The sequence below is a fragment of the Saccostrea echinata genome, unplaced genomic scaffold (assembly GCF_033153115.1).
Source record: "Saccostrea echinata isolate AGI-Se365-2 ecotype Australia unplaced genomic scaffold, CSIRO_AGI_Sech_v1 ptg000029l, whole genome shotgun sequence".
In the NCBI taxonomy this organism is placed as follows: domain Eukaryota; kingdom Metazoa; phylum Mollusca; class Bivalvia; order Ostreida; family Ostreidae; genus Saccostrea; species Saccostrea echinata.
Window position 1 is genome coordinate 38,065,651 of NW_026889778.1, and position 16,420 is coordinate 38,082,070.

Consider the following 16,420-nt stretch of genomic DNA (forward strand, 5'->3'; position numbering starts at 1 on the left):
CATATTTATGTGGAAGCATCCTCAGGTGGTGTAGATTCAAGTTTGTTCAAATCATGACCCCCTGGGGTAGGTTGGGGCCACAATGAATGATCAAAGTTTTACATAGGAATATAGAGGGAAAATCTTTAAAAATCTTCTCAAGAAAAGCAAAGTCTCTGTTATATTTATATGGAAGCATCCTCAATTAGTGTAGATTCAAGTTTGTTCAAATCATGACCTCCAGGGGTAGGGTGGGGCCACAACGAAAGTTCAATTTGTAGAGAAAAATGTTACAGTCAAAAAATTATGTAAGCATCCTTAGTAAGTGTAGATTTAATTTTGTTCAAATCATACCCCCATTCCCCTTTAGGGGTAGGTTGGGGCCACTTATGCATTTAAGCTTTTCAACACTAAACTGATTTTTTCTTTTTTTTTTCCTAGCCACAGTGCTCAGGTGAGCGATGTGGCCCCTGGGCCTCTTGTTATTCTTTATAATCACTTTTGAAAATCACATTTTCCTGCCCTGTTAAACTCAAAATGACTGAAGTGCCTCGGATGCGCTCATATATATACACTAGCGGCACCCGGACTAATCCTCGGCTTCAATCATACCCCCTTTGATAAAATCCTCTATAACTTGAACACCCGTCACATTATCCACGCCTTGCTGCACATAGTGTCTGCGCACGACAAAATGAATAATACATAACGTTTCCCCCTTTTTTTAAATGGATGATTAAATAAATATGATAAATATATAAGATGAGTGTATACTTATCACCTTCCTGGTGATTAAAATCTTGCATACATGTACCTACATCACTATATGCATTAATTAACAAAGATTTAGTCTCACACTTATTTACACCAATCTGTTTCATAAAACATCTGTCCAGATGAAGTTGAATTTAATGCTGAATTTCTTTGACCTCAGAAGGGTTTTATTCTGATGTACAGTGATCGCCAGCATTAATGTAAGCGTCTTTCGGAAGGGTTGTAACTTTTTTCTTGCATAAGAACATTGCGTTTTATAAATGAAGCAATGACAGGTCATCTTGAATGTCTCTTCACAATTTTGCATGCGCAACATCGACAGTTGGGCATTTTACTGATTAGTTATTGTCGTCCTGGTGTTTGGGGCTTCAATGCGGATCTACGATCCGCCAAGCGATACAGCAGACAATCTAGTTTTAGAGAGACGATTTAAAAAATGCAGGAAATGTGACCTTCCTGTAGAGACACTCAATGCGACATAACAGAAAGTTAGATGAAAAGGAAAAAATATTAAGAATGGGAGAATGGACAATTATAACCCCAGCGCTGTAATCCCACTGCTGTCTGACTGTTAGGCAAGTAATATACAATGGATGAAATTTTTAAACCTCTCTTGCAAAGTAACTTCCGGTTTGTAAACTTTTGGTATTTTATGTTGATTTGCTACAAGCCGGACAAAGTCAATGTCAAAGTCAAAATGTTTGTTCATGTAATTTGTGTTACAAGGAAGTGATGAATAATTTGTGTTTCAGGGAAGTATGTGTACTGTTAGAATTCAATAACTAAACTTTAAAGTAAGGATTAATTCATTAAATGTATGATGTATTTTAATGCTAAAACATCTCTCAATTTATAGAACTTGTAAACAAACTATGGACCCCCGCTTCAGTGCTCAGGATGTTATCAGATGTGACCTTTGTGAGACAGCTGTAGTACAGATGCACTGTGATTTCTGTCATGTCAACCTTTGTAAACCCTGTATTGGAGATCACATTTCTGATGAATATGATGAACATAAAATTGTCCCATTCCAAAAAAGGAAATCAACTTTAATATATCCAAAATGCACAACGCACCAAACCAAATTTTGTGATTTACAATGCAAGGAATGTAATATTCCTATATGCTCTTTATGCTCCACATCACAACAGCATAAAGGACACAGTTTCTTAGTTCTCTCAGAACTTTACAACTCAAAGAAGAAATTTATCACAAAAGATACAGAGGAATTAAAAAACATTATCTCTCCAGCTTATGAAAAAATTGCAGATGACATAGGAAAGCAGATAGGTAACTTGGATGGAGAATATGGGAAACTGAAATCAGCAGTGACAGAACATGGAAAACAATGGCACAGAGAAGTTGACAATGTCATTAATGCCATGAATAAAGAAATTGATGATTTTAAAATAAAACACTCTGAGATTCTGTATAAACATGCAGAGGAAGTCAAGCAAATGCAGTCCCTTATTGAACAAACTCTTCTCAAGCTGAAAAAAATTAAAGAATCAAAAGAAGTGTCCGTAATGGTGGAATACAGCTCAAGGAACAAAGAATTCAGCAAATTTTTACCCAAAGTTCAAGTTTCACTGCCCGTGTTTAATCCAAAACAAGTAGATAGAGAGCATGTTTACAAGTTGATTGGATCTCTTGCACCTTTATCTACCACAAAAGAAGAAAATGGCTACACACTGAAGATCCCAGAGACACCTTCCAGAGAAGTGCTGGAAGTTCCAGAACTTATCACTTCTATAAATACTGGGTATAAAAACCTCCGCAGTGTTGTGTGTCTGAATGAAGAAGAAATCTGGACAAGTGCACAAGTCAGTGATATTAAATGCTTCAACATTCGAGGCTCACTTATCAAGACAATAACAAAGAGATCAGGGGGATGGCCAAGTGATATAGCAATTACACGTGATGGGGAACTTGTATACTCAGAGGGGAAGAAAGGAACTGTTAATAAAGTGAAGAATAGACAGACAGAGGAGGTTATAAAATTACAGGGCTGGACACCTCTCAATCTCAATGTCACCTCCTCTGGTGATCTCTTAGTTACCATGTGCAGTGAAGATGGAACACAATCCAAATTCGTGCGCTACTCAGGCTCTACAGAGAAACAAACAATTCAGTTTGATGATGAGGGTAACCCTCTATATTCAGGAAATGACAGAATTAAGTACATTACTGAGAACAGAAACCTGGATATCTGCGTGGCCGACTGTGGAGCTGGTGCTGTAGTAGTCGTTAGCCAGACTGGAAAACTCCGATTTAGATACTCTGGTCATCATTCTGCTACAAACATTAAACCATTTAAGCCTCGTGGCATTACAACAGACAGTCAGAGTCAGATCCTGACAGCAGACACTGATAACCACTGTATCCACATTCTAGACCAAGAGGGACTTTTTCTCTGTTATATAGATACATGTGAATTGAAGGAGCCATACGGTTTATATGTGAATAAAGATAATTTGTTTGTCGCTGAATGGGGAGGAATTGTTAAGAAAATTAAATATTTTAAATAGAGATATATGATTTTATGTATTGTATATAGAAACATTTATTTAAAAATCTCCTGAGCTATAAATGTTTGATGTACATTCTTTTGTTTATTGATAAAGTTGTCATGAACATTTAACTCTGAATCTTTTTTTCAAATAAAATGTAACTCTATCCGGGGCTTTCGCTTAGTGACCAGAAGGCCCGGGTCCGATTTTCGTTCACCGCGCAGCACAAAACGTAAGACATAAACATTCGTCATGACTGTTCCTTCGGCCAGCGCCCAGCACTAGAAGTAAAAATCAAGGATAATTTGGATGAGGCCTTACAAACCGAGGTCCCTTGTCACGGTAGGCGCTGGCACGATAAGGAACCCTCACTGCTCAATGGTCCTGAGTGCTATGTATAGGCCTAAATGATCGAACAATTCTTTATTGGTACCTACAATTACATACAATCAATCATTCTATTGATTTTCCATTCTGTTATCATTTGAGGATTATGAGTCGTTACTCTTATCTGATTGGGGCTCTTTTGTTAATAAATTTGATTTTTTTTTTTAAATTTTGTGAGTAATGAATTCGTTAAATATGTTTTCTTTTCTTTCGATTGAACCTGCCATAAACTTTTTTTTTATTTATTTTTTTTTTTTATTTATTTATTTTTTTTTTTTTTTGTCATTCATATTTTTATTTCCATTGTAACATGTATTTTTATACAAACATTACAGAAAATACAATAACATGGTATAAATACAAATATCCTACATGATAGCTAAAGAAAGAGATCCATTTGAACAATTTTGAAAAATAGACAACATATTTTTATGTAACATTAAACCTTCACTGACTGAGAAATGTTTTCAAAAAACCCCAACTTTGCTTTATCATGTCTGCTTTTTTATGAGAGAAAGGAGGAAAAGAGCTCTATAGTTTTATAGTATCTAAGTACTTCCAAGTACGCATTAAAAGACGGTGTTATATCTTTCCATTTACAATTCATTATATATTGCTTAGCAACAAAATAATTATGTTCAAAGTTCTAAAAGCAGTTTCACTAGAACCGTTATATCCAAATATTTCTTCAGCAGTAAATTTATTATTAAACCACATGTATTTCGAAGTTTATCTCTTAAATTAGACCATAAAGTAACGGAATAAGGACACAAGCACATTAGATGAATAATTGTTTCTTTAGTATCATGGCAAAAAGAACAAAGTTCTGTTTCAGCTAATCTGCATTTCATAAGTTTGCTATTTGTAAAACAAAAAATATTTGATGTAAAGGCTTAAACTGAAAGCGTCGAAGCTTTGTGTCCTCTGTTATTAAATAGGGTAAAGGAAAAGAGTCTTTCCATTTATTTTCATGGATCTGTATTGAAAGTTTTTCCTCCAGTTTTCTGACAGCTATTGAAGGGGACCCTGCTTTCTTTTCAACAAAGTTTTTATGAAAGTGTTTTGTAAAATTCATTTTTTTTTTTTGAAGTGTCAAAATATTTATTGCCATGAAAAGTTGGCTCAAACGATTGTGTATGTATTGTTTAACATAGAAACTAATTTTTTAAGTCTCCTGAGCTTTAAATTTTTGATGTACATTTCTGTGTTTATTAAAGGAGTTGCCATGGATATTAAACTCTGAATGAGATTTTTTGGTTACTTTTTTAAAATGTTTCTCTCACTCCCGTTATCATTCGAGATCCATGAACACTCTTATCTAATTGGGTCTATTTTGTTAATAAATTTAATTTTTTTTTTTCATTTTTGTAAGTACATGTAGTAAACTCGTTAAATATGTTTTCTTTTCTTTCACGTGAACCTATCATTAAGAATTTGCACAAAATAGACAACATGAATATCAAGAAAAAATATACTCAGAGCAATTCTGTATTTAGGTGAAACAGTGATAGAGAAATTTGATGCCTTTTTTGTGGCCCAAAGAACCATTATTTGAACAAACTTGAAACTTCGCTGTATGATGATCATGCAAAAATTACTAAATTTAAGCCTTTCGTTCTTAAGAAGGTAGACCTCCCCCAGCTTATGCTTATGTCAAATGTTGGCTCAGGGGGAGTAGAGTAGTTAAAAAACCCTAAAACTTTCACAATATGGGAATTTTGTATTTTAATAAAGCTAACTGTAGACTTTCTATATTCTTGAGAAATGCATTTTCCTTACATATAATTATATCATGTCAAAATTTGTCACCCTATTGTGGACCCGTTCTCCAGGCCTTGGGGGAGGGTGCACAATTTGAACAAACATTAATTTTCACTTATTTCTTGAGAAGAGGATTTCTGACGTCACTCGAGACACTTAGGTGGCCTATTATCTGTTTTTAATTCGTCGTCCTTCGTGGTGCATTAACATTTGAACACTTTCAGCTTCCTCTCTGGAACTGATGCACCAGTTTCAGCAAATTTTAGTATAAAGCATCTATGAAAATTATGGTCTTCAATTTCATAATTAAAATTGATAATGAATTTTCAATTATGTCACCCTATTGCACCAATGCATATGACTGAGTGCATATGTCACCAGTATGCACTCAGTCAAACAAAGTGCATACTTTTTCTAACCTGGAACTTATAATACTTTTCCTTATGTTTTTCACCGATATATTTTTATGTAACCCTCATATGATTCATGAAATATGCGTTTGTGTATTTAAAAAATGTATTAAGTTAAAACTTATACCTTCATGAATTTTCAAAACCAATATTTACCGGTATTTCTTAAATATAAATTAAGTTTTTTTTTGCATTTCTTCGTAAAGCATATAACGTCTCTATATCAGTGAAAAATTCTCGACGTCCCATAAAACAACAGACGACCAATCAATCAATCGTTAAGCCTATAAAAATGCATTTTATTTGGTGTGTGAAGTCATTTTATTAAAAAAAATTAAAGAAGACAAAACTCCAATAGCAATTGTTCAATGTATGCACTATTGCGAATTATAAATTTCGAAATGGTTTGATTTCATTTGCCAAATTCCATTATTGGATGATTACATACCATAATCCACAGTCATCTTATCTCATTTGAACTTCTGACATTGTCAGATAAGATTTCGTCCTTGCTCTACAATATCTGATATTCTCTGTGTGGTAAGTTTATATTATCTACAACTAATTTGTAATAAAGGTTTCAACCGAGTCTTATTTATTTCTTAATTGGTTTTATCTTCAGCAGAGAAATTAAAAAAAACTTAAATATACTTTTCTGTAAATGATTCAGAGTTAGATATCCAGATCAATCCTTTGCTAATTGCTCCATTTCAATTTGGAAAAGAAAATTACAATTTCGTGTTTTTTTTTTAATTTATTTATTAATTCTAATCGAAGTAGATAAAAACTGACATGCCTCTTGATAATGAAATTTTTTGTAGCAAATAATTAAGTACACATAATATTAAGAGTTTTGTTTGAAAGATGTGAAAGTACCCGATGTTCATTTTATAATGTAAGAAAATAAGCACTGTAATTTACATTTACTGTCAAACAAATTATGTAGGAGTTATTTTCCTTGGATTAGTTCTTTCTACATGTATCTTTTATCTCTAAGGTTTCTGGGTAACCTGTTTAAATTTGATTGTATTGAATATTTATCTTGAAAATATTATATTTAATTAATTTCAACATTTCAGTTTTACGTGGAATATTTCAGCGAATGACAGAGGGTTGAAATGTTTATAAAGTATTTGATGAGATAATATGTTTTGCATTTTATTGCCAATTTTTATTTGATTTATCACGAAAATAATATTTTGTTCTTTTGTCCTTTATTTTTTATTTTAAAGAGAGAACATATTATATTTACAATTGTGACTTTTTTATTTACATGCATTTTTATGAGAAAATAATTAACCCTCAAAGATGTCTAAAAAAAAAAAAAAAAAAAAAAAAAAATAACCCCCGTTAATGCACCGAATTTTGTATGAATTTTGGCCGCGAAGTCCTCCAGAAAAGATCTGTCCCTAAATAAAATTACGATATTTTGTGGTATGTGATCGTAATATATTTCAATATAGGATGTTTTAGAAGCATTCCTGCCTCGGAGTTAAAAATCGCAAAAAAAAAAATCAATGATAAGGAAACATATTTTTGACAATGTGGTCGTATTTATACCCACTATAAAGTCAAAATGGCTCAGAAGGTTAAACTGCTGAATCTTGAAGCTTAAGTTACGATTTATTTGAGTCGTGATTCGAATCCCCTCATCGCCATAATATCTCTTTCAAAAGCTACTTTAATTTTTATATAAGGATAATTTATGTATTTTCCTTCGATTTTCTATCTTAAATGCATAGTTTTGATTTAAAAGACATTAAAGAGAAAGCAAATCGTACGTGTAAATTCTAAGTAACTATAAACAGTAAAACGGAACTATGCCTCAGTGTAGCACACTTTAATTTCTTAGAGGACAAATATTATTCATTCTGTGTCACTAGAAACAGGTATTCTCGTCTGCAATGAGCTGAGATGAATTTTGTGTCGCCTGCAGAGCACTTACGGATCGCTTTAAACGGCGTCTGTCTGTCTGCCTGTCCGTCCGTCTGTCACACCCTATATCTCGAGAATTGTAAGAGATATGGATTTGATATTTTGCATACTTATTGCTTAGCACTATAGCTTATGTAAATTACCATGGTTACCGATTTCGTTATCTTTGACCTACTTTTCAAAATAGTTCACGATGCTGATATACAGCATATTTTTTAAAAGTAATTCTATACTATTTAGCATGTGCACTGTTTGTCTAAAGACGATATGAAAAATACAAGCATTACAATCCATTTGACCTTGACCCACTTTGCAAAAAATACTCCGGGCAGTTAACTTTAAGTTTTGAATTTTGAGAGATAAAATTTTGATAATTAGCATTTATATATTTTTATGAGCTCATGATACTGTACTTTCAGTTTGAAACTGTATGATATTCAGTTACCACACAAACTTATATTTAAATACTAATAGATCGTGGAGACTGACAATTGCAGTAAAGACAGACTGAACTCACCTTTGGAAGATTGTTGGAAACACGTATTAATAACATGATAAATAGTTATTTCTTATAATTTCAATTTAATTATTCATTTGAGGATTATAGGGAACCATATGTTCTTTGATTGTCAGATTCTTTTGCAGTCTTATAATATCCATGGACGCCATTATTTCTTTATGCTAATAGTAAATAAAAAGCGGGCCACTCTTAGATTTATTTACATCTTTGATTAATGAAGCTACAAAGCAGGCCACACATGCGTTCCTTGGAACTCTCTTGTTGTTTTACATACTTTAGATTAATTTGATACCTTATAATTTTATCAATTCTGTATCTTTGATGTTATTCCGTCTGCACTACCAGTAATTGTCTATTGAGCTGGAACGTTTACGTAGTGCTTATTTAATTTAAGCTTATAATTAATGCAGTATTTTTAACATTTTAAGTCAATAGTCTAAAACAGAAATCATGAAATAGTAGTGCTACATATTATTAACTACACTCCCCGAAACCTCATATAAAATTGTGTACACATTAGGGATGGAATCGAATACAGAATTGCCTATCGGTTAACCGCAAGACGTTCCGACTGATTCATCGGTTAATCGTATCAAAAATTCTTGACATATTATATCGTTGTGAGCATTACTAAAAAAACAAGGTTATAAAGATGTTACATGTAGAAATATTATGTTTAATGAACAAAAAACTTTCTATATCTTTATTCAATTTTAAAAGGTGAAAAAGGAAAGAATAATAGAAAAAAATTAAAAAAAAAAAAAAAAAAAAAAAAAAACTCATGAATCATGCCTGAAGTTTCATACATTGTATACATTTAAAAATAATTCAGAGACGTCGCGCTATACTCACATGTCACAATACTCGAAACAAAGTCTGAACTATCGCTTAATTTTTAATGTTTCTTTAAAAATATAATTTGATGGGTAACTACAAAGGATGGAAGAGGTAAGGAACACATTATAATCAGTTCACGGTACTCAACGATTATCTAATCAAAATCATTGACGAAATGAGGTAACAACATGGTGTTTAAACAACAATTAACATCTCGAATACTCATCAATTGTCCCTATGATGTCCTACCATAGAGCCTTAATTATTCCCAAGTCAGCTTAAAGAGATCGGAGAATATGCTAAAATTTCAGATATTTTTATTTGATTGAATTTTTAGGAAATTGTCTTGTAATTTACATAAATATTATTTTTTCCGACTAACCGATTACAGATTTTCTAACCGATTACTATTGTTCCGATAATTTATTTAAAACTAACGAAGATACGTGCATGGCTTGATAGTTCTTCTTTGTTATATATATTTATGGGTTTTTTTCTCTTATATTTCATGAAGTATGTTAGCTCGGTAAAAACTATACGGTCACATCTGCAGGAAAAATAATATAACTGCAAACAAAATATCAATGTGCAATAAAGCTTTTGAGCGCATGAGAGAGGCGGGGTGAGGGAGAAAGCAAGATTTCTTCATTGAAAAAAATGTAAACAAAATAGATATTAAAATCTGTATTTTGTGAATAATTCAGTTTCTCTTTTTTTTTTCTCAGAATCTGACACACATCTGACATGGAACAGCTTGTATGTGTTCTATTGACATCGTGCATAGTGGCAACCAACTGTGATAATTCACAGTTACAAATATCTGCTCTCTTTGAAAGAGTTTTGCAGTTGGAAAACACAGTACGTTTTCAGACAGACAAGATAATTGATCTCGAGAAATCAAATACGGATCTGAATAAAATTGTGGCAGAAAAGACCGAAAAGATAGAACGTTTAGAGACCATCGTGGGGAAACTACAAGATCAGAAACTGCCACCAGTCGTAATAGATTCCCCTTACCAAGACAATGAGTCGTTGCTGAATAAACCTGATGAGGAGAAAGGCTTTGACAATTTTCATCGAAATCACACTATTCGCCAAGGTATTTAGTTAATTAAATGTTCATCAAATCACTATTTTTTCATATCAGCAATCATGATGTTCTGATAAAAAAAAAAACAACAACAAAAACAACAAAAAACAAAACAAAAAAAACAGTCCTACAAGTGTGGAACAAATTTGCCAATATAAGTACAGTAGTTTTTGCTTAATACTAGAATCAGTCTAACAGACAATAGTTTGCATGAATATAAAAAACAACATTCTTATCAGTGGAAAATTCTGAGTTAAACAGACGTTCTTCAATATAGATTTAATTTATTTCATATTTAAAATAATATATATACATGTACTTCGAATACGCCTCAAACAAATAATTTCAATATTTGAAATTAGTTTCTTTTTATGTACATGTGGGACTATTAAATTTCAGAACGCTTACTGGCACCTCCAACAACTGCACCAGAAATGGTAGGCTTTTATGCTATCATGTCCAAAGGTATGACAAACCCAGGAACTCACCAAACTCTTATATTTGATAAAGTTCAGCTAAATGCAGGAAATGGATACCAGCCTCACTCTGGTGTTTTTATCGCTCCAGCCACAGGGATGTACGCCTTTACTTGGACAATGCGTCTCCACACAGCACACGGACCCGAGCACCACAGCACCCAATTAATCGTTGACAACAATATGTATAGTGCAGTTTATCTTAGCGTTGGAAATTCTGGCAATGAAAATGTTAGTGGCACCTGTGTGGTCCTCTTGAATAAAGGAGACGATGTGTTCGTAAGAACAACCTCGGCTAATGGAGGTGGAATCGAGAGTGATGGTTCTGGGGTGACCGCGTTTGGTGGATGGCTTATCAAATAAAGTGCGCATCATGTTGTAATGCTTTGTAAGTGAAAGGATCAATAAGAATTTACGAGAAAATATTACTCTTCAAAGGCCATGATTATATTTCTTTGGATATTTGACATTTTATGAAAAATGAAAAACAGATTAACAGTTCTGTGTTTGGAGTTTCCCTCTCTTTCAAGCAGGGAAATATGGCTGAAATATTGCCGACTCGGCGTTAAACAATATCAACTATCAATATCTTTCAAGAAGTGCATATATTCACTCTAATGAAGTATGAGAATAAAAATAAGTTCTATAAAATAAGTAGTAAAAATTCTAAAATATATTGTAGCCAATTATGAAAGATCCTACCGGTCATACACATTATACTAATGTTAGTGGTTATTATGGAAATTTTAGAAATATCCATGCGGCCGTGTATTTATAAAACTTTCCAAATAAAATATGATTTTTTTCTAGCCACAAACTATAATTTAGTATAAAAGTACCAGTTTTAATATTTAATGCAATTTTCAGTATCTTTAAACAGTTCTCTCTCTTTTCCGGGATTATTCTTGAAAAAAGTACTTTTTAATAAGCACAAACATTATCATCTTCATGTCATAAAATAACATATCGCCTGCTCCTGGCAGACTGATCAATAAAAATTAACAGAAAATAAAAATTACAAAGAAATATTGCGTTGCATTTGTCATAAGCAGTTCAAAACAAAGAAATGTACAGGAAAAGAAGTAAGAGCGTTATTCAACAAGCATTCTGAGAGTATTGCATTAGCAATACTAGTCCTCTACCGGCAAGTGTAATGTGGTTCCAGTTAAAAATTGAAAATGCCTTAATTCCATCAAAAATCATTGAAACGGAACGAAATTCAAACTTACTATAAAACTAATCAAGGTAAAGTCACAGACCAAAAATCAGCTCAATATCTGCAAGCGTTTAGAAAAAAAAATTGCAGAAAACTCTTAAACATTGAAAATGTCGTAATTCCGTTAAAATTCAATGAAGCGGAACGAAATGCAAACTTGATCTGTAACTTATCAAGATAAACTCACATATCAAAAATCAGCTATATATCTGCAAGCGTTTAGGAAAAAAGTGCGGAAAACCAAGTGGGACAGACTGACAGGCAGAAGGACAAACCTATAGTTCCCTCCGGTTTCACCGGTAGGGGACTAATAAATCGAAATCTATGCAAGCCTCGCCCAGTGTATTACAAAGTCAGACACAACGTGATGAACAAAAGTATCTCTGGGTATAGAGTTATTGGCGTAATCATGAATTAGCGTTACACATGTCCGCGCCGTGCATGGTATTTATTAATGTTTTCTTGGTGGTAGTCATGAATTAGCCATATTTGTCCGCACGAAAGCCGCTAAAATATAAAGCCTGCTTCTTTAAGTACACGAACAGTGCTTTGTAAGCTCACAAATCATTTTACACAATCATTTTACAGTAACTTGACTTTTATTTCACATCTAGTAAATAAACCTAACTTCACAGTTCGAATTTTAAATTATAAAATTATTCGTGTTTAATTTTTAGAAAATTACATCCAAGTCAACGAGAGTGAATTTGGGTTACCTTAATGTATGCTAAATTTAAAATAAAAACTTCAAATAAGTAAAGTGGTGTACCCATTAATTATTGTCCCCATTAAAAATGGCCGCCGTAGTAATGAGACGCTTCGGAGAAATAAAACAAATAAAATTACTAAATAATTTTCTACCTTAATACTTAGTTATATAGCCCTTTGATGTAAGAACTCTCTGTATTCGTCTGGATATTGATCTACATGTCTATAAGCTCTGAACATAATCAGATAGGATCATTATCCAGATACGTTGAATGGCTGCCTCCAGCTAATTTTTACACAAGAATAGTTATGTGCCACAAAACATTTTAGTGACTTTATCGTGTAACTACAATATGGGAATCCGTGTGGATTATTAGTTCGTTCTTTAATGGACTACTGTTTGACAAGGCCCAAAGGAATGATGATTTGGAAATGAACTTCTGAATTAATTAATGGAAATCTCGCCCTTTAAGCATGAATTTGAATATTCCAAATATTTAAGAAACAAATAATCATATGAAAATTACATAATTTCTTTTCAAGCTTACAAAGTATATATATCTTGGATTCGAAAGAAATATATATGGCAAGACTTTTATTACTTTTTCTCCGAAAATAAATTATCTCTCCCAATAAGAGAGATATCTCTCTTTGCCTAAGAAATATCTCTTTAACTTAAAGACATATATCTTTAACTTAGAAAGATCTCTCTTTATCATAGATAGAATATCTCTTTAACCAAAAGAGATATCTCTTTATCCAAAAGAGATATAGGGAGATATATTTTTAACTCAGAGAGATATGTCTTTAACTTAGAGAGATATCTCTTTAACTTAGAGAGATATCTCTTAAAGTTACTATAGAAATACATGTAAGAGCTAGCTCTGAGAATTATAGATAACATTATGAATTAAATATCTAATTCTGGCTTACATTGATAGTGTGGTTTAAAAAAATATTTATTTAAATTGTAATACACGAAAAAAAAAACTAGCAAAGATTTGGCGGAAGTAAGATGGAATAAGCTTTTCTACTTTACATATAGTCATAGTTTATGGTTAGAGAGAAAAAATGCTTTTCTGCACTCTGACTATATATGTTTGCTGCTCGATATAATTAAGAGTCCCCCTCTTTTTTTTTAATCAGCCACCTACGCAATATTTGTAGTATATATTTAATTAACAGTTAACAAGAAATCAATGATTTTTTAACATAAAAATGTCAGTCTCAAAACATACATCTATCTAAAAATTGTATTTGGGAATCGTAGTTCAAAATACACGTGCCGGCAGTGGTATTTGAAACTGGCATAAAGTGTGTATCAAATTTATGCATCTAAATCATTGCAAGTGCATACATCCAATGTATTTTCGCTTTTTTTCTAATAAAAAAATCTAGATCCTGATCTAGAAATGATCAGGAAAATATATCAAACTTTTTGGATGTACTAGAACTTCGTCTTCGGCATGACGAGCCTTACACAGCAAGACAGTGTCAAACGATTTTGATTGACAGGACAAGCATGTGGACTTCGTGTGAACTTTAAGCAGAAAAAAAGACTATGACTGCCAAACAAACAGATTATTTTAATAAAGAATGGATTAGTAACATTGCTTGATATATAAAAAAAATACAACGTAGGATTATTTTTCATACAGTGCATGCATTGTGGATGAATGCAGGGTGAATTTCTCTCTCTGTATCATTTGTCTGTCTATTAAAACCTATGGTAGCATCATACTTTGATATCAATTTCTGAAATTTAAATCTATAACAAAAAATATAAATGCCTCTTCGTATCATCTTACCCGAATAGAAATACGGGGTGGGGTCTAAGGATAGTAGTCTTCCTAATAAATGATCAATAAAAAATATTTTCATATAAGTACATGTATATAATATTGCATGAAAATATTATAACACATGTATGTTTTTGCGACACATCCACAGACCTATTCAAAATATGTCATGTCAAATGTTGCAATATTCGATCTTTTCCATTTGTATTGTATAATTTTCAATTTGTATTGTAAAATTTTCCATTTTTATTCTATAATTTGTCATTTGTATTGTAAATTTTACATTTGTATTCTATAATTCTCCATTTGTATTGTACAATTCTTTATTTGTATTGTGAAAAATATATCTCTATTAATTGAGAAATATCTCTATTATTAAAGAGATATCCCATTAAAATAAGAGATATATCCTAAATTACAGTGATATCTTATTTTTCTAATAAATAGTAAAGGGGCTTGCCATCAATGTAGTTTTTCTCTTTTTTTTCTACCACGTCCTTTTAGTAGGAATTCAATTTATGATAATCTTTTGATCCAGGCGACAAATGCATGTGTAGTAAAAAAATAAAAAATGAAAATTAACATATTAAAATTAATATTTATTTATCGTATATTTGTTTAAAATATATGAGCGGATCTTAATTCATTGTATCATGATAAGCTTTTGTACATAAAACTATTTGGCATTATTCTATTAGAAAAGTACTGTGAACTTGAGGAAATTTGCGAAATGAATTATTTACTCTGATTTTTTTTTGCAGATATCTAGAAAAAGAAATATCCAGCACACGGTCTAATAACGATGATTTTTAACGATTTGATAGTGGAATCTGTTAAACTTTGCAGCATTTTTCAAAAACTCTATTCAAAAGATATTGAAGATACATGTATTTATAATTCAAACTATGAATTCAACTTTGATTACGCCCTTGCAATCTTTAAAATGTAAAGATGACCTCAATACTGCAGGCATATTGGATTGCAAATATATACCTAATAAAAAAACCCTCTAGATAATTGTCACATCACGTGTCCAGTCTTAATATAAAATTCAACCATCTTCAATATTCAATTTATCCCTTATTTTGTTTGTCCAATATTGGTAAAGTTCTAAGAAGAAAATTCTTTCATTCTGAAGAATGTCTTTTTTTCACAACAGTTTATCGAGATTTCCATAAAGCACCTTAACTACTCTGTATAATCATGTCTCGTTTGACCTTCTTACATTGCCAGGTAAAATTTTGTCCTTGCTCTACATGATATGAAATTCTCTGCGTGGTAAGTTTATTTTACCTACTTACTGAATTTTTTAGTTTTAATTTTTATTTATCCAGGGTTCTCCATCATTTAAAATTTAACTGTGGCGCAAGACATACGCAATGTGCTAACATTCGCGGTCATTTCGCGACCGAAACATATATAACTGTGAAAAAAGACCTCCAACACTAATACCTTATAGAATCTGAAATTAATAGTGCCAGTTTTAACACCCTTTAAGCATTTAACCCTAATTTTTTTTTTAAATAATTTTGTTTAGGAAAAGGTAAATTATACACCTACAGTGTTCATTAAAGGACGGAGGAAATTCTTGTAGGTCACACAATCACGCTTATATCTCTATATTTTAATTATTGATCTGAAGTATTTTTAAATTTGTGAATAAAAAAACACTTTAAAAGCAGTTTAGAGTCATAAGACTATATTTTCGTATATCTACTCGTTAATTTTTCAACATTACAAAAATACATGATTACAATACACGTACAATGTTTGACTCGCAGTGCCAATTCAATTTAGTGAAGTGGTTACCTGTTCTACCTATTAAAGCATGAATTAGTTGATATTAAAAATTTAATTATCGTGAAGTGTAAAAATATTGCTTGTTTCTTTTCATTCATGTGTCCAGGGAGATCTAGAAGTAATTGATTGTGCAGGGCAAACAATGGGTCCTAATTAGAGTAAATTAACGGTTTAGCATTAGAAACTGAAAAACGGTATATAAATTGGAGGTTCATTTT

At 31.9% G+C, this 16,420-nt stretch overlaps 2 protein-coding genes across 2 annotated transcripts; both read left to right on the forward strand.

Moving 5' to 3' along the window:
- The first annotated feature begins 1,615 nt into the window (after positions 1–1,615).
- On the forward strand, positions 1,616–3,325 carry LOC133194807 (E3 ubiquitin-protein ligase TRIM71-like). Its single transcript, XM_061330713.1, has one exon. The coding sequence runs from the start codon at positions 1,626–1,628 to the stop codon at positions 3,279–3,281; it is 1,656 nt and encodes a 551-aa protein (XP_061186697.1). The 5' UTR covers positions 1,616–1,625; the 3' UTR covers positions 3,282–3,325.
- A 7,271-nt stretch (positions 3,326–10,596) lies between these two features.
- LOC133195280 (complement C1q tumor necrosis factor-related protein 7-like) lies at positions 10,597–11,042 on the forward strand. The gene has a single exon (XM_061331133.1). The coding sequence runs from the start codon at positions 10,638–10,640 to the stop codon at positions 11,040–11,042; it is 405 nt and encodes a 134-aa protein (XP_061187117.1). The 5' UTR covers positions 10,597–10,637.
- The last annotated feature ends 5,378 nt before the right edge of the window (positions 11,043–16,420 follow it).